The 20,262-nt window shown below is 35.4% G+C and overlaps 1 protein-coding gene across 1 annotated transcript in view; it reads right to left on the minus strand.

Moving 5' to 3' along the window:
- Window positions 1–714: 714 nt before the first annotated feature.
- SEMA3C (semaphorin 3C) overlaps window positions 715–20,262 on the minus strand; it is a 208,044-nt gene continuing 188,496 nt past the window's right edge. The window contains exons 15-18 of the mRNA XM_027539810.1: window positions 19,079–19,236; window positions 10,134–10,201; window positions 7,298–7,428; window positions 715–3,543 (exon numbers count right to left, since the gene is read on the minus strand). Coding sequence (XP_027395611.1) covers window positions 3,130–3,543; window positions 7,298–7,428; window positions 10,134–10,201; window positions 19,079–19,236 — 771 coding nt within the window. The 3' untranslated portion in view covers window positions 715–3,129. The remainder of the gene's footprint in view (window positions 3,544–7,297; window positions 7,429–10,133; window positions 10,202–19,078; window positions 19,237–20,262) is intronic.

Genomic DNA, 20,262 nt, shown 5'->3' on the forward strand with positions numbered 1-20,262 from the left:
TTACAGTTGTTCTTTTCCCTGTGGCTTCCTTCCCCTCACTTTTATAAAGGCTCAAAGTCTTACCCTGGTAAGGTGTCGTCTGATCTACGACCGCAGGCTCCCCGGCCTAGACCACTGGCATCTAACTTGTCAAAGGACACAACTGAAATATTCCTTCCTGTTGCAGCAATAGGGTACTTTCAAAATAAATAAAATATTAAGATATTTATTGAACACTTATAAGTTCTGCCCTAACACTTTACGGGTATTAATTTGGGCAGAGGACGAAAGAGATTCGGCAATTCTCCCGTGATAAGACTTCAAATTCTAGCAGTCTGGCTTCAAACCCAAGCATTTATAAACTATACTATTTTTTCCCCCAACTGTAGACACAAGTCTGAATAACTGTCCACAGATGTGAGTGGATATAAAATGTCTCTTAAAGAGAAAACAAATATGAATTTGCTTGCTGTGTATAACGTATCATGGAAATATACACAGAAACTGACAATGCTGGGTGTTTCTGGGGCAGGACTTACCTAAACGAGAGACAGAGGTACAAGGAAAGTTTTCAAGTATATCCTACTGGAGATGTTGAAATATCCAGATGCATTACTTTCACACACACACAAATAAATAAATGGGGAAAATAAGAACAATTGTAAGAGTCAGCAGATTCTATCATATCAACAAGAAATTATAAACTCAACATTAAAAAGGAAAATTAAAGACATCTTTGGGGAATTCAATATGTTTTATTTCGCCAGGCACATGATTTCTTCAATATCCAATTAAATATTACTGTGCTAACTACATTTCCTTACACAGAGTGAACATTCACTGTAATGACAGTTTCATCATGCTAAAATCTATTCACAAACCTACACTTTGAAAAAAAGTGCATTTCTAGGAAATTTTATGTACAATACAAATGAAAAACATATCAAGTCATTGAACTGTCAAACTACACAAAGTAAAATCAACCAATCAACCACCAACATTTAGTATGTGTTAACAATATTTTTGAGAAAGAAAATTTTCTTTACATTTGGCAGTTTTGTTCAAGAAGAGTCTCTATAATTTTAAAAGTAAAGTGATAAAAGTATATACAACGTAATAATGTTTAAAGCAGAAGGCATTAAATAGCACAAATAATGTTACAAAACTAAACACCCTTATTGTCTATCAGTTTGCGTTTACATGAAGCAAGGGGACCAGTATAGTTTACTTTATCTAGCCTCTGAGTCTAAAACAATTTTATTTTTAACTCTGTACATAGAATAGATTGACCATGAACACCAAAGATGGTTTCAGCTTTATACACATTTCTATTTGTGCGTGTAGAGTGGAAATAGAGAACTATTTGTATAACAAACTTCTTTAGACGCTACTTTAGAATCATATACACATTTGGAACAATAGCTTTTATTAATACCTTTATTTTTGAAGAAACATTATTTATGTTGTGTTTGTTACTGCTACTTTTGCTCCATTGAGGCTTCCCCTTGTAATATCATAATTTACCATCTAAATAAGTAACTTTTATTCTTAGATTCTGATAAGCGATTAGATTCATTTTGACAATGATTTTAGTTCTTGACACTTTATACTATAGTGCTTAGAAAAGTAATATATTTATCTTGATTACTTTATTTATGGATTGGTAACTACAAATAACACTTTTGTATTAGATTTTGATTAGGTATATTATATAATTTCTCTTTGCACCTGGAAACATGGAAATTGTTAAATGTAAAATGAAACAGCAAAAGTTGTATTTTTAAAGGAAATATGAGGATATGAAGAAAATTTTATACTTCTCTCACCTAATTGGTATTTGGAATACAAAAAATGAATATTAAATTACTCTAAACACAGGATCCAAGTATATAATAAGAAGATAGTTATTTCATTCATCACAGACTTACCACATTTGTATTTATATACCAGTGAATATGATGTACCAACATTCTTTTAAAATAAAGTATGTCTATTTTTGTTCAAATTAGAAATTTTTTCACTTCATAAGATGAGTGTCTCTCCAGCATATACAAAAGAGCATTAAAAAAAAAAAGAATTGGTGACTTAAAATTCCATAATGGTATCTGAGGTTGGTAAACAAAAGTAAGCTAATCAATGAAATTAATTCCTGAAGTTAAAAATTAGTAGTATTTTTAATAAACTTCTGTCAACAAAATTGATTTTTTTACCTTGTTTTTCTTTTTTCTCCCATTTTGATGGTTAGAGACCTCATATACAAGTTTGGCATTTCAAAAAATTTTTCTTCTTATATTTTTTAACTTGCCATGCAAACTACAAAATTAGAATTAACATATTAATCGATTAAACTGTGTAAGATTATATTCTCTGAGTCTAAAATAACTTAAATATCTTCCAGAAAGGAAAGTGCTTTTGTTTGGAAGATGACTATGTAACAATATAAACTTAAAAGCTTCACTGACATAACTCCAGTCAGATATTAATGGTGAGGGTTTCTTTTATCTTCCTGAAACAAGGGAACAGAGATCAGTGATGGATATCAGCAACTGACAATTTTTGCCATCATAACAATAACTAATACCATATTTCACTGGAAGCATATAAACTCCATATTATCTTTTAATGAACTGCCAGTGTTTTATTCAACTTTTAGATTCCCTCTTCCTTGTCTTTATTTTTTATTCTACATTTCTTTTGACTCTGTTACAAGCATTTACTTCACTTTTACTATGTAAAAATTGTGAACTTGGCATTTGTTTTTGTATACAGATGACTGTCAATTAGAAATCTAAATCCTTAAAGCAAGGATGGAAGATCTCAGGTTATAGCCCTCATTCAATTAGGGATTTAAGAATTCTAGTTTCATAGCCACCATATTGATTTTGAAGAAAAGGTACATAAAGATATAAATAAAATCTAGGTTAAGTTAAATCTTTCTATGCACCATGAGGACCATGACATGTCTAGGGTTGTCAATATCATACAAGAAAATGCATACTCATTTCAGTTCATGTAACATTCACCTTTCTCAGTGAGTAACCACCTTCTTCAGGAATTGCCCACGGGTAAAGCACAAGATTCTTTGCTAAAAATTTGATCATTGAAGACAGACCTTTATTAATGGAAGCATAAGTCCCACTTAAGACAACATTAAGACTCTGGCAGCTGATTCCTCCTATTTCTACTTTTTCGGCTATTGATGAGTGCCTTTAACTTGCCATAGTCCCCTCTCATCTTCTGAGATTCTTCTCCCTGTTGATGCTGCTGCCGAGTGTCTTTGCAGTACTGATTAATCATCTGCATTTCTGAATGGCTGAAAGCCCCCATGATGTCCTTCGGATGGAAGGGTAAAGCCCTTACAGAGCTGGCCCAGGTCCATGGAGACCATTTGTCTGTAACAACTGCCACCATTTCGGAATCTAAAACTTTAAAGTTGATTTTGGCTATGGTCTGCTTGAAGCTGTTTTCTGTTGCAATGCAGTGATACAATCCTTGGTCAGAATCCTGAACAGAGCGGATAAGGAGTCCTTGTGAAGTGGCTATGATTCGTTCATTCAGTTTGACCTAAAACAGAGATATCAAAGTTCTGAAATCCAGCTCTATACATGCTAAAAAGGTATGACTTGTAAAAAGGATTTCATAAGTTTAACAAAAGTACTGAGTACTAATTAACTTCCATCTTAGTGGAGACACATTTTTGGCAAATTCCATTGCCTCTTTATTATTTATTTATTTTTGCACAAGAGATCTGGTTTCAGGGGTACTGAGTGTATTAAAGAGAAAGTAAAGGTACCACCCATATTGGCCCAAATAGCGTAAAGTGCGTTCCCTTTGGGTAGAAACAGTTTATTCACATCTAAGTGAGAGTTTTGAATGTCTCTAGAATGTAAATTACAGACAACATATATACATGAAATTCACAGTTTAAACTATTTTACCCTGTAGTTGTTGCCTTTTATTGTAACAAAAATACTCACTTATTGAGTAAGAACATGAAGCCATAATTAAATCATTGAATTTTACCTTTTTTTCAATGAATGAATGAATATTCTCCTAACTAATAATTGTATAAGCTGAGGCAGAGTTCTGAACATTATCAAGGGTTTTTTTCCAATTATGTAACATAAAGAATGACTAAAAATAAGCTGGAACTTATTATAAGTACTCCAAGTGATTTTACTTTCCAAGGAAAAGTAATAAGAATCTAGGAGGTGAATGTTTAATTATTTTACAGGCATATGCTGGAAAAACTATTATTTTCTGGATGTAAGCTAAATTCAGAAATCCATTTCCTTACAGGGCCAGCTATAGTATTATCAGTGAACACACAAAAACCTGAGTGGTAAGTAGTTCCTTCATATATATACTCAGGAATGCTCTTTCATTGAGGGAAAGAAATTTGACCCAAAGAAAAATAAGAATGAATGTGAAATGTTTTTCTAAATGATAAGTTTCTATATAAATACATAGTTTATTATTAATGAAATACAAACCAAAAATAGGTTGTTTTAGATAAAAAGTAACTCACAAAAGCACAAAAAGGAAAAATATAGTGCTGAAATATGAACAGAACAGAACTAGAAAAGAGAGATTAAGAAAAAGGACTGAAACATACAAAGCAAATCTTTTATGTTCATTCAATTTTTAAAGCTTTAAAATGCCTTAGAAATAGTTTAAATAATGTATAAATGCATTCATAAAAAAGAAAGTCTTTTCTATTTGCATGATATTGAGAAAAATTTTGGAGGCTAATTTGATAATATTCATTAATATTTATATATAAGATTCAGTGCAGATATTTTATTTATAGGAATTTATATAGAATATGTGGTCTAACTAACATGCAGATATTCACTCACATGAATTTTTAAAAATGTTAAATTATTTTTTGGCCACACCATACAGCATGCAGGATCTTTGTTCTCCAATTGAATCCATGCCCCCTACAGTGGAAGCATGGAGTCTTAACCACAGGATTGCCAGGGAAGTCCCTACCTGATACTTTTGACAAGAGGAAAAACAAGAAATAATGTAATCAGTAGATAGCTTTAGTAAAGGCAAAGTATGGTCCTATAGTGGAATACTATGCAGCCAAGAAAAGTAAGGTAGCTCCATAGGTACTAACACTGAAGTATGTGTGTGTGTGTGTGTGTGTGTGTGTGTGTGTGTGTGACAGAGAAAGAGATACAAAGAAGGAAAGAGAGGAAAATAGGAAAATTATGGAGACTAGTTGGAGGACTATATAATTCTTAGCAGCCTATACTTAGAAGTGGGAATGAGTACTGAAGTGGAGGAGAGGAGGGCTTTTAGTCTTTACGCTATTCAATATGAACTATCTGCAGTTTTCTCTGAAAGTTTTTACCACTTGTCTTACTAAAAAAAAAAAAAAAGTTCAGTATTTACACATCATAAATGTGAGAAATATGTGTATGTTTGCCTAAACTACTGAGGAAGAATTAAGATAAATTTAATTAAATATTAATAGCTTATTCAATAAAGTGACAGTGAGTGGAAATGTGCTCTGCTTAAATTCTGGACAGACCAGATTTTCATAATTAGGGTTAAGATTTTTCATTATCTTTAATTATAGTATTCTTCTGTTTTTGAGATTGGGAGAAAAATCAAGATAGCCATATGTGTCTCCACATTTTTGAAACTTCTGAAGTAAAACATTATAAATACCATGAAAGAGATAAAACACAAGATACATTCCTTTTTAAATTTCATTTGTTAATTTCTGTGACATGTATTCAAGCCTGTATATATTCATGTATTTTAATTTTACACAATAGAAATTACATTCATCCATTATATATTTTTCCATTGAACTTTCTACTGAATAAAAGAACAGCATTTTATCTATGTTAGGTAAGCCCCTGTTTGTGTTGTGGCTTTCCAACTCACATACACATATACAGACTTTCTTTGGAAGGATGGTTCATGTCCACATGACATGTTCAAGCCTAAGAATTCCATTTCTGTATGATAATCATCATCAACATACATTATGACTTCTGCCCCAGAGTGGTTTGTAAGGCAATCATTCTTACGCTCCACATCCATTCAAAACAATTTAAAATTAATTCGACTGCAGATATTTCAAGACTAATTTGATGATAGACTTGATAGCAACAAAACAAGCCTCAGTATTTTTTATTAATGAAAAAATTTAAAAAATGTTATGAAATTCTGCAGCAAGAAGGGGCCCTGAAGTCCACTGAGCCCATTTTCTCCCCAGATATTTAAGTCTCATCTTATGCAAGTGGTCATCAGCTTATGGTTTAATATTCCTGTGACAGGGAACACAAAATTTCCTAAACAGCTCATAACATCTTTGGATAGGCAGGTCTGAGAGTTGGAAAGAATTTCCTCAAAAAGAGCCAACATCTATGTTAGTTACTCTGATGCAATGCTTTGCTCAGGACTGTACCCATTCTATGTAGCTCTCATTAACCTAATATGTAGTATGGAAACTGCGCAACAGAAAACACCCAAGTGCCGAAGGCTCTATTTTTCCCTTCACTCCATCACACTTTGCGATGTACTGTTAATACCACTGCAGTTTAGGCTACTTTAAGGCTTTATATATACATATGTATTTTTCTTCTTATCCCCTCATTAGTTAGGACAATGTGACATCAATATTATGGAATTCATTATTTATAATATTTCACTCTGTGCTGTTTTACAATGTTTTCCTTTTAAAACAGCTCTTTATAATCAGTGAAAGGTTAATACAAGTGTCCTTTCATTTGAAAGTTGAGTTTTTTTTTTTTTAACCTATCACTTAATAAAGGCAATGGTCCCATAAATAATGATTCCACACATTACCTATAACAAAACCCCAAGAGTTATGAATAATAAAGCAATGGAAGCAGATTACCACACAGCAGAAAAATGCTCTTTACCATAAAGGTTATAGTTAAGTGGAATTTCTTGTTGAGGAAAATTGAGCTTTTTCCAAAGCCCCTTTTATCTTGTGAATCACACAAAGGTGCTGTTGTGTGAGAACTTGGCTTCTGGATTTGCGCACATCTTGTTTCTTTTACAAATGCTTCCTCACATCAGTACCCCCGTCTGAGTGTGCAAGCTCTTGCTTTAATCACTGTGTTGTAGAGGTGAGCAGGCAGATAGGATTTCTAATTAATCCATCAACTCCATGGACAAAGGATTTTAAAGAAGGTGGCACTTGTCATCCCAAAGACATTAAAGGATGTTCATATGTCCTTCCTTTTTTTTGATCTGTGCCTCACTGAGGGATGGTGATTTAATGCTCTTTCAAAGCCCTGATTGATTGCTGCTCTCCTGCATTACTCACCTCTTTCCTCCTGTCTTTGTCTTTCTGTAACAGCCACTTGATAGATGCCTGTGGAGACTTGGGGGCACACTCAAGAAAAGTGGTGTTATTTTTTACTCCATACTGAACAATTTCAGCTGCATTTCTGTATGCTGAAGAGCAAAAATAAAATGAGAGAGAATGAGAGAGAAGCAATGGAATTTGGATCATATTCCCTTATATGAGAGTTTATTTCTCTATAAAATTGTGAGCAACTAATTTGAGTGAACTCCGGGAGTTGGTGATGGACAGGGAGGCCTGGCGTGCTGCGATTCATGGGGTTGCAAAGAGTCAGACAGTCCGACTCAGCGACTGAACTGAACTGGAAGCAAAAGCCCAAAAGCAGTCTTAATTACTTAATAAGTTGATACATTGTTTGGTGTGTTTAACCTAAAAGGAAGGAGAGAAAGATACCAGGGCATCAACATTTATTCAAGAATTACTTTACAACAAGGAATGCACTTAATATCACCTTGAACATTTAATTATTACAATATCTTTCTGAATTACATTTTCTCAGCTTTCATAGGCTGTGAGTTATTAAAAAACATGTCCTAGGCAAAGAGTTAGTAAGTGCCAGGCAATACCAAGGCTAGGTTCATCCCACCTCTAAACTCCACATTCAGTGTGGTTTAGATGAAAATCAGAAACACTGGGAAAAGGCAGAAAGCAAGGTGCAGTCACAGTGGGATGTAATGGTTGAGAAAATAATCTTTGACCTCAGAGATACCTGAGGTAAAAGCTTGACTTCATCACTACTGGCTGTATAACCTTAGAGAAGTGATTTAACATCTCTGTGCTTCAGTTTTACTTGGTTCCAAAGCAGATATTTTCAGACATTCTTATACTGAAATTCTTAAATTAGGAAGAGTATTCAGTATAGTTATGTGGTAGCTTAGACATGGGCAGAAATCTCATTTGTAAAGTGTGAATAGGAATAGATCCTACTTCAGAATAATTTCTTGAGCAGTAAGTGACATAATCTATTTATAAAAGCACTTAGCTCAGGTTTTGACACAAAAATCAACACTGATATTTGTTCATCATATTTGTTCCTCTGTTGCCAATACTCTTACCACTATGACTACTGCTACTATAAGTGGGAACTGATGCACAGATTTATAAAATATTCAGCAATCAGAGAAATAGTAATCTGGATTTATTCCCTCAGTTAGATGTATGAAACAATTAGGCAAAATGTGTCTCAATTTTCTTCTTGTGGTTTGTGTAGTTAGTGACAAGAATTTCATTATTTAAATAAAAACAAAAAGGCCCATGCTCACAAAGGTTAGCGACAGGAGTCTGTGCTAACAGTGAACTACAGAACCTCTATAGCACCTTGGTAAGCCTCGAGGAAGGTCTCTCTGCTGGTGGGGAGGAGGTGGAGGGAGGGGTTCAGTGGAAAAATTATAACATAGTGTCTCCATGTCAGGATGGGAAGAAAGGAATTAGATTAATCTTAAGACACATGGCCAGACTGCTGAAAGTATATGGTATGGTTGTAAACTGTAAAATTCAGAGCAGGATAATTCATAATAGCTAAAAATTGGAAGCAGTGCAAGTGTTCCTTGATGGATACACACACACACACACACACACACAATGGGTTACATTTTTGCCTTAAGCAGGAAAAATATTCTGACACATGTTACAACATGAATGAACCCTAAATAAGACACTGCTGTTGTCTAGTCCACTAAGTTGTGTCTGGCTCTTTTGGGACCCCAGGTACTGTAGCCTGCTGGGCTCCTTCTGTCCATGGGATTTCCCACACAAGAATTCTAGGTGGGTTGCCATCTCCTTCTCCTAGGGATCTTCCCAATCCAGGGACTGAACCTGTGTCTCCTAAATTTCAGGCAGATTCTTTAATACTGAACCACCCAAGAAGTCTCGAAGAAGACATTAGGCTAATACTGCTGCTGCTGCTAAGTCGCTTCAGTCGTGTCCGACTCTGTGTGACCCCATGGACGACAGCCCACCAGGCTACCCCGCCCCTGGGATTCTCCAGGCAAGAACACTGGAGTGGGTTGCCATTTCCTTCTGCAATGCATGAAAGTGAAAAGCGAAAGAGAAGTCTCTCAGTCATGTCCGACTCACAGTGATCCCATGGACTGCAGCCTACCAGGCTCCTCCGTCCACGGGATTCTCCAGGCAAGAGTACTGGAGTGGGGTGCCATTGCCTTCTCCAATAAGCCAGTTATAAAAGGACAAATATTGTATGGTTCCACTTATATGAGATATTTAGAATATTTAGATTCATAGAGACAGAAATTAGAACAGTGGTTGCCACAAGCTGGAGAAGGGAGAATAAGAAGTTAGTGTTTAATGGGTATGGAGCTTAACTTTGGGATGATGAAAAAATTTCAGTGATGGATGGTTGTGCTCGTTTTACATCATCATCAATATACTTTATGCCACAAAACTTTACACTCTAAAATGGTTAAAATAGTAAATTCTGTTATGCCATTTATCACAGGAAAAAACAAACAAGATGTTTTTTCTTCAGTGGTAAACAAAAATAAAGTACATTTTTTCTTCAGAAAAAAAATAATGGCTAGAAAAATCTATAATAACTATCTTTGTGAAAGACTTACCAAATAACATATCCAAGGATATCTGTGTTCCTGGACTTTTCTTTACATAAATCTTAGTATACGTACAAATAATATTTAATTTTTAATGATTATACATGAATGCCTCTAATTTGTATAGTGAATCTTTATTTACAATGACACATTTGATTTATCACAGATTTCCCTTACTAAAATATGATATGGAGCACTGCTACTCTTTACCAAGTTTGACCACTTTTAATTACCTTTTAGGTTAAATCCTCTGCATTGAGTCAGTGGGTTTCCATGTCTCACATCTTGTCTTCGGCTCCTCCTATGAAGTGCAGAAATATACATGAGCGACTTAGAATTAACATTGCCAATTATGATGTATTTAAAAGATTTCATTTTAAATTATTCAATCTTATGATTGGCTAAGGTTTCATAAAGAAAAAGGATCTGACTATCCATATTTTTTGTTCAGTGCTTCAAATATCATGTGGGCACTTTGTTTTCAATTTGAATTAATTCAGAGTTTCCCCATCTATCACTCACGATAGATGAACCTCCTATTATATGTACTTCCTGCATAAATGCTAGATTCCAAATTAGTAGGGTAAATTTTTATTTTAGAGACAGTCCTAGAAAATTTTCTAATACAATAACCTCCAAAGTATAAACTTACTAGCATCTTCCACTTTATAATTTTTTCTTACTTTCAAACCATCTCCAGAAACATTAAAAAGTGTCCAGAACCAGAGAGACAAAGAAAATGGATATTTATATAAAGTTAAGCAAAACGTTTCATTTACTAAACTAAGCATTTTCCTTCATGTTTTTATTGTGAAAATTTTCAAGACTATAGAAAAGTGGATATACAAATACAATGAATGGTAGTAACCTACACTCATAAATTGTTGTGTTGTGCCATATTTATTGTTCTCTCATATCCAAGTAGATGTGATATATATACTACATATGCACATATATGACAGTCTTCAGAAAATAAGTTGCAGACATGATAATTTTATACCCTTAAATGTATGTACCATCTAAGAATGACTAATTTCTCTACATAACAATTATACTAACCATATCAATGCTTATTTAATGAGATCATATAAAGTACATTCTATATTGAAATTTCACTAGTTGTGATACTCAAAATATTCCTTATGCATTTTTAAAAGTTTATCCAGGATCCAAACAAGGTTCACTCATTGCATATCATCAACTTAAGCATTTCAAAATTTTAGTTCATCCTTTTAAAATTGTCCACTATTTAAATAGAAGTTTAAAATTATTTGCAAACTCTTGAATTTCTTGTCTTAGATTCACTTATCCATTAGTGTCAATTGCATTACATAATACAACAAATCAAAACAGAGTGATTGAAAGACCTTAGCAGTGAATTATGGACATGAACCTTGTTATACAGGAGAAGGAACAGAGTGTTCTTTATTGTGATTAACAGGGGTAAACTGATTGTCTGTTATCAATTCTGCAAAGTATATATGGATGAGCATATCATTTAACTGGCTAGCTAAGTTTCTCTTAATATTTTTATCCTTAATGATAAATTAAAATATTCAGTAAGAGAAGGAAAATATTACACTGGGCTTATAAAATTTGCAAATCATAATTAACCTCAAGGTCAATAATAATGAAAAAAAAGTTATGGCAAACAGATAACAGTTTATATAATCAAAGGATTATATAAATCTATTTATGAAATATAAACTTTGTGTCATTTAAGGATTCTCTTCCCCCCAAAGCCACATGATCCCTTATTCAGTTGTATATTTCTCTACAATTACAAACACAAACTAGTGGAAGTCACTCTTGTCTCAGGAATTATGATTAACACTGTACTTTAGAATAGGTCCTCAGTCAGGTTTTTACTGCATTGTATGTGGTATATTATGAAGTCACATAATTATTTACTAACAGCCAACTTGTGAGTATATATTGTATGAGGATCATGTGAAAGTTCTTATAGTTGAACTGGTCATTTTCAGCCATCTAAGAAGGAAATGGCAACTCACTGCAGTGTTCTTGCCTGGAGAATCCCAGGGATGGGGGAGCCTGGTGGGCTGCTGTCTATGGGGTCGCACAGAGTTGGACACGACTGAAGCGACTTAGCTGCAGTAGCAGCAAGTAAGCAATATTGTTCACAATAGTTTAATGTATTGTCGTATGATCAGCACTATGTTATGGTTTACTCAAGTACATGGACCTTTATGCTTAGCAATCTGAATTTGCAGTATCACATACCTTCCAGACTTTCAAATATAGAAAAACATTGTTACGGCTTTGCTTTAATGATGAGAACAATAAGGCAGCCATCTGAGTTCTCTATATCTGTCACCCAGGGATCAAACCTGGGTCTCCTGTACTGCAGGCAGATTCTTTAAAGTCTGAGCCATGAGGGAAGCCCCTTCTATATGTGTAGATTCCCTTTAAGGTATTTGTAGAACATCGTGAAAGCATGATGGTAGACAGTCATATTACACTGCATGCGGGACTGGGGATATGGCTCAAGATGTCAAAGTTTCCTTCATTATAGTCTATTCTTTTAGATAAACAATGAAATTATTTTCTTACTGTGTAAAAAGCAGATATTTACTTGAAGGGTAAATTGATTCTCATTTTAACATTTCCAACTACATGTCTATATCCAGAATAAATAACATTTGAGATTAAATTGTATGTAATTATGTATGGATGTGAGAGTTGGACTATAAAGAAAGCTGCGTGCCAAAGAATTGATGCTTTTGAACTGGGGTGTTTGAGAAGACTCTTGAGAGTCCCTTGGACTGCAAGGAAATCCAACTAGTCAATCCTAAGGGAAATCAGTCCTGAATAGTCATTGGAAGGACTGATGCTGAAGCTGAAACTCCAATACTTTGGCCACTTGATGCAAAGAACTGACTCATCGGAAAAGACCCTGATGCTGGGAAAGATTGAAGGTGGGAGGAGAAGGGGACAACAGAGGATAAGGTGGTTGGATGGCATCACTGATGTGATGAACATAAAGTTTGAATAGGCTCTGGGAATTGGTGATAGACAGGGAAGCCTGGTGTGCTGCAGTCCATGGGGTCACAAAGAGGCGGACACAACTGAGTGACTAAACTGAACTGATACAAATGTACAAATATTTAATGTGCTTGAGGGTAAAGAGGAAAAATGCTTAACGTTGTTTACTATGAAAAACAGTAAAATGTTACTATGAAAACCATGTGTTTTTAAAAAGAGAAACTAATGAGCCAATGACATTAATAACCTTATTATGTCAAAGTACACCCTCCATTGATTTCCAAGTATAGCTGTACTTCTTTGTTTCCATGTAAAGGGACATGCTTTTGATTTTTATGCCTATGAATTTCTCTGCATGATCTTTGTCTTCCAGTTAGAGTGCAATCGAAAATAAAACTAAAGTTAGTTAACACTATTAGATAAGATAAAAATACTCCAAATGATCCTTTACATTATTACTATTTAATCTCCAAAGAAAATAACTAGTATATATGGGAATTTAGGAAATAATTCATACAGCAAACATGTTTTGCATTCACTAAAACTGTATGCTTTTAAAAACTTGGGAATAATGTGGAGAATTTAAATAGTATAGATAGTTGTAACGAAACGTCCAGTATGCTAGCCAAAGACAGGTAAGGGTAGACCAAGTAATACCTTATATATGTGTGTACACACACACACACACACACACACACACACACAGGTCAAAACCATAATGAGATATCACTTCACACCTATTAAATGGTCTAAAGAGTGGGAGTTCTCTTACTGTCTACATTTTCTTTCAGGAGTTTTGTAGTTTCATGTCTTATGTTCAACTCTTCAATTCATTTTCAGTAAATACTTGGGTGTGGCGTATGGCAAGTAGTCTAGTTTCATTCTTTTTTGCATGTGAAGGTCAAGTTTTCTCAATACCATCTACTGAAGCGACTGATTTCCACTGTGTATTTTTTTGGCTCCTTTGTTGCAAATTAATTGACCATAAATGCCTAGGTTTATTTCTCGCTCTCAAGTTTCCTCTATTGATCTATGTACCCGTTTTTATGCCAATCCCATGCTCTCCTGATTACATAGCTTTGTAGTACAATCTGAAGTCAGGGAGCATGATTCAACCAGCATATTTCTTCTTTCTAAGATTGCTTCAGATAGCCAGGGACTTTTGTGGTTCCATACAAATTTTAGGATTCTTTTTTCTATTTCTGTGAAAAATATCATTGGAATTTTGATAGGGATCATCGTTAATCTGTTTATTGTTTTGGATAGTATAAACACTTTGCTGCTACTGCTAAGTCACTTCAGTCGTGTCTGACTCTGTGCCACCCCATAGACAGCAGCCCACCAGGCTCCCCCATCCCTGGGATTCTCCAGGCAAGAACACTGGAGTGGGTTGCCATTTCCTTCTCCAATGTATGAAAGTGAAAAGTTAAAGTAAAGTCGCTCAGTTGTGTCTGACTCGTAGCGACCCCATGGACTGCAACCTACGAGGCTCTTCTGTCCATGGGATTTTCCAGGCAAGAGTACTATTAGGGTCCAATTCCTTTCAATTTACTACAGGAGAATTAATGTTGTTGTTCATAATTCCTTTACCAAATCTAGAAAAAAGAAACTTTGGTGCTCAAGCACTGAACACTTTAGCAGTATTAAATATTCTAACCCAAGAGTATAGAAAAACTTTCCATTTATTTGTGTCTTCTTCAATTTTTTTTCCATCAATGACTTACAGTTTCAATCTTTTATCTCCTTCATTAAATTTATTCCTAAATATTTAATTCTTTTTGATGCAGCTATAAATGGGATTATTCTCCCTTAATTTTTCATTCTGCTGGTTTGTTATTCAGTTCAGTTCAGTTCAGTTCAGTTCTCAGTCGTGTCCGACTCTTTGCGACCCCATGAACTGCAGCACAGCAGGCCTCCCTGTCCGTCACCAACTCCTGGAGTTCACCCAAATTCATGTCCATTGAGTCGGTGATGCCATTTAACCATCTCATCCTCTGTCATCCCCTTCTCCTCCTGCCTTCAATCTTTCCCAACACCAGGGTCTTTTGAAATGAGTCAGTGCTTGGTATCAGGTGGCCAAAGTATTGGAGTTTCAGCTTTAGCATCAGTCCTTCCAATGAACACCCAGGACTGATCTCCTTTAGGATGGACTGGTTGGATCTCCTTGCAGTCCAAGGGACTCTCAAGAGTCTTCTCCAACACCACAGTTTAAAAGCATCAATTCTTTGGCACTCAGCTTTCTTTATAGTCCAACTCTCACATCCATACATGACTACTGGAAAAACCATAGCCTTGACTAGATGGACCTTTGTTGACAAAGTAATATTTCTGCTTTTTAATATGCTGTCTAGGATGGTCATAACTTTTCTTCCAAGGAGCAAGCATCTTTTCATTTCATAGCTGCAATCACCATCTGCAGTGATTTTGGAGCCCAAAAATATAAAGTCAGCCACTCTTTCCACTGTTTCCCCATCTATTTGCCATGAAGTGATGGGACAGGATGCCATGATCTTAGTTTTCTGAATGTTGAGCATTAAGCCCACTTTTTCACTCTCCTCTTTCACTTTCATCAAGAGGCTGTTTAGTTCTTCTTCACTCTGCCATAAGGGTGGTGTCATCTGCATATCTGAGGTTATTGATATTTCTCCCAGCAATCTTGATTCCAGATTGTGCTTCTTCCAGCCCACAATTTCTCTTGATGTACTCTGCATATAAGTTAAATAAGCAGGGTGACAATATACAGCTTTGACGTACTCCTTTTCCAATTTGGAACCAGTCTGATGTTCCATGTCCAGTTCTAACTGTTGCTTCCTGACTTGTATACAGGTGTCTGAAGAGGCGGGTCAGGTGGTCTGGTATTCCATCTTTTTCAGAATTTTCCACAGTTTATTGTGATCCACACAGTCAAAGGCTTTGGCATAGTCAAGAAAGCAGAAATAGATGTTTTTCTGGAACTCTCTTGCTTTTTCGATGATCCAGCGAATGTTGGCAATTTAGTGTACAGAAACACAATAGATTTTTGTTTCCTGTAACTTTACTAAATTATTTTATTAGTTCTAGCAGAAAACCCATGATACAAGGTTTAATAATGCACATTATATTACAACATTAATAATTTCAAGAATATTTCAGTTCTTTGCTTATTAAGAGCATATGATTAAAATAACAATTTGTTGCATTAGGATGACAATGTGGAATCTATGCTTAAGTACACATTTTAGAAAAGATTAGTGGGAGAATATTAGAACAAATGAGTTAACTCATATCTCAGCAGAAACTTCTATAATGTAAAAAATATCTCAAATATTCAATGATAGTTTTTAAATAAAGTATGGAATTTTAATTGTTAAATAGTTCTTGTTTGTTAAATAAAAGTGCTAAAGCCAATGTCTGAAAATTTTGCAGGGAAGGAGTACTCACTTTCAATTTCTTCACGTCATAGAGAAGGCTGATTTGCTGATATGGTACGATTCACTGTGTGGTCCCTATATCACTTTCTTTCTTAGAAAGTGTAGTGCTTCAGTTCCCTTGAGCACTAAATTTGTTTAATAACAGATTGAAGATTGTTTTTCAAGTGTTTTGTTGTTCTTTAGTCCCTAAGTTGTATCTGATTCTTTTGTGACCCCCAAAGACTGTAGCCTGCCAGGCTCCTCTGTCCATGGGATTTCCTAAAGCAGACTACTGGAATGAGTTGCCATTTCCTTCTCCAGGGGATCTTCCCAAAACAGGGATCAAACCCACTTTTCTTGCATTGGCAGATGTATTCTTTACCACCTGGGAAGCCTTCTGGGTGTTAGATATGCCAATTTTTAGAACTTCTTACCAAGAAAAATTAATTATTGCCTTAGTAGTAGTTATGAAAATAGTTTAAAAATATTGCTGCTATCATAATTGTGAGTGAATATATAGTCAAACACAAGTGAGCACAAAAATCATTTTTTATCTGAGATTATTTAGAATTTGCTTTCCTCATACTTTGTGTCCGGGTGCAGAACTTCAGCACAGTATAGACACATCTCAGGATAACGAGGTCCAGAAATTATATGTAGAAATGAAAAGAGGCCATAGGCCTCCTGATTAAATCTTAAAATAAAGATGGTGGAATATGGGTCTTTGAAAACAGATACTAAAATCTTCTGGGTAAAGAGTGGGACTTTTCATCATACCTTATGCCTTTAATACAGAAGACTTTGAAATTATCTGGGCCACTTTTCCCTACTCCAGATTCAGATGTCTGCCTATATGACATCTCCACTTGAATACCTTATAGTCATCATTAACTTAACATCTCATTTTCCCCACAAACCTGTGCCTTTCACAGTCTTCTCTTTCCCAGGAAATGACATGCACATATTTCCAAGGCTCAGTTCTGAAAACTGGCTTATTTCTGAGTCCTCCATTTCTATAACATCCCAGCATGTAATATGTTAGCAGATTCTGTGAGCCCTATCCAGAATCAGAAGACTTTTGACCACCTCCAGCTCTACCAAGTCACCATTTTCTCTCACTTTGATCATCAGTTAGTAGTCTAACTGTCTTGCACCTTCTATTTCCTCTCCTCACATTTTCTTTCTATCCCAGGGCTTTGATCCCAGCCAAACCCACCAGATGAACTTTTTAAAACAAAATTCAAACAATACTACTCCTGTGGTCAAAAACCCTTCAGCAGTTTTCCACTTAACTCTAAATGAAAATCCTTTGCTGATTTACTAAATCCTGTGTCATCTGGCATTTTGAGCCCATTTCTTCCTACGTTTCCCCCTGCTCATTCCAGTACAGATAGCCTCATTAGTCTTGGAGTTTTTTGGACAATCTTGGCACACTCCAGCTCTAAGGATTCTGGTGCCTCTCTCTAAAATGCTGTTCTCCCAAATAATGGCATAACACATTCATCCTCATCACACATCCTCACATTCAAGCTTTTGTTCAAATATACCTTGAGTAAGCCTCCCTTGACCACCCATTTAATACTGCAGTCCCCCACTTCACAGCCCCTCTCTCTCTTCCCTGCCCTTCAAAAAGTTATTATTTGATATACCTAGGGTTTCCTTGATAATTGTCTGTATTCCCCCTCTAAAACTTATTCTCCCTAAAGGAAGGGATTTTTGTCTTTTTGTAACTTTTTTTTTCTTTTTTTATGTTATATGCCTAGCTCTAGAATACTACCTGGCAAATAGTTTCCCCATAATACAAATATTTTGAAGTAATGCATAAAAGGATCAGAATAATCTTGATATGCAGAAGTGCTAGGTTGTTTTAATCTGTCAAGTCCTTAAATACCTATATCTATAACAGAGAAAAAGGAGTTATAAAACATCATCACTCCAGTGACTTTACTTGAAAGATCACTGGTGCTCAAGGCTAGTCGTATTTGCTGTCTCCTGATGACCCCTTGTCACTCATGATGACCCATAATAAACTTTGAGTGAAAATAGCTGTGACTTTGATCCCAAATTCTGCATATTCTTTGCTTTATAATTTCATTACTGGTGTTTCCTTCCAACTTGGTGAAAGTTGGTTCAGAGTTTCCTTCCTAAGTCTTCTCTTGGCTAAAAGGCACTGTGCCTCAGACTACCTGAACCTCTTAATCTAACCAATAATCATACACACACCATTGTAGGGGGTAAAGCATGGTTATCTAGGTTTTGGAAGTATTCAGGGTATCCATTCTGGAGCGAGCTCCTTTTGCCTGAACTGGGACAAGCATTTGATTACAGAGGAATTAAATGGCACAAGGAAACCCTAGGAAAGTTAGAGTTAAGGATATCTGAAGCATATAAAACAAAAAAGATAAACATTGGATAAATGTGAAAGTTAAAATGCTGCTTGACATATTTTAGGGGTTGCAGGTGGAGGATTGTGTTGCAGAGGAACTTTAAAATGAAAAAGGAATTTTTCCAAACTACTGCACTCTAATATTCCTGTGAGAACCGCAAGTTAAAATGTATCCCCTCCCCTGACCCCCAGCCCTCTGTATCCTTTGGTAGCCATAAGTTTGTTTTTTATGAGTGGCTGTTTTCTTTATTTGAAGACTACATATGGCGCTGAACATAGCTACTACTTTTAGTGTCATTTTTCCGGGATACTGCAATAGAACTGATTCCAATAATGTGGAGCATTGCTTAACCGTCTGATGATACTGATTTTGATTTTCAGTTGAATATTGAGTACTCACCGCTTTCCGGTTGGATAGAACCTAGAGCAAGAATGGCCATCCCAGGCACAGTAAGGATCCCTTGCCAGGCAGCAGTCAGCACAGGCTGACCCGTAGATGTGGCAGCGATGCAGAGACACTTGGGCAAGTCCTTCATTGGAGCTCACATACAGCTGTTGCTATCAGAAGAATGACGGTGATTTATTTCAGATGTGGAAGTTAAAAGAGAACTTTCAGCAGGAACCCATAATATATACCCACAGACCCTTGGATGCATTTTGAAACAGACTAAAAACAAGAAGCAAAGTACAGAAGGGTATAATGCCAAAATAAATAGAATTTCCCTATGTTAATACGCCTGTAACATTACTTGACTTGTTTGAAAAAAAAAACCACAAAAAACTCAGAGCACCATGTACTCTGAGCACCATGTAATGTGTTTTAGACGAGATTCGTTGTTCTCTCAGGTTTGAGCAGATGTATTACAGATTTAAATTGTGATGCTTGGTTTGTTCTTTGAATGCTGTCTCTTGGCAAAGCACAAGGGAGTGTTCTTATTCTTCAAGTTTGGCAACTCATCACCTTGCAAATTTGAAAAAGTCAAGTCTAGGACATTTTTAAGTTGAGAAAAAATAGTAAGCATTAGATAAAACTTTTAAAACAATTTTCACCTGCTTTTGAAAGTGAATTATTACTCATTAGAGCAATTTTAAAACTATTCAGAAGACTGTATTTATATTTAGACATGTTTTAAATATTCTGTATGATCCACAGATCTTCAAGAACCTAAGTTATAAAGATTCCATCTTCCTTCATTTGTGTGGTGTCAAGAGCTTATTATGATACTGCCCCAGTTCTCTTGACTATGCATAAAGTGGTTCTCAGGAGTTGAAGGGATAAGTTTCTAACTCAGAGTCCTTATTTTATAAAGGACTAATGATGTGTAACTCAAGTTAACATAGAATTTCTAAATTGGAACTTGAATATATGTGCATGTACACAAACATATGTGTGTATATGCACACACATTTGCAAATTATATATAGATTCACAATTAAATCAGTGAGGGCATCATTGGTCTAACAGATTCTGGAGGCATGTCTCTGAGATTCAGATCCCAGCTTCCAAAATTTTGCTGGGTAACTTTTCTAAATCTCAGCTTCCTCTTTGGTAAGATTGGGACTATGCAGCACTTACTCCATAGA

The sequence above is a fragment of the Bos indicus x Bos taurus genome, chromosome 4 (assembly GCF_003369695.1).
Source record: "Bos indicus x Bos taurus breed Angus x Brahman F1 hybrid chromosome 4, Bos_hybrid_MaternalHap_v2.0, whole genome shotgun sequence".
NCBI classification, from domain to species: domain Eukaryota; kingdom Metazoa; phylum Chordata; class Mammalia; order Artiodactyla; family Bovidae; genus Bos; species Bos indicus x Bos taurus.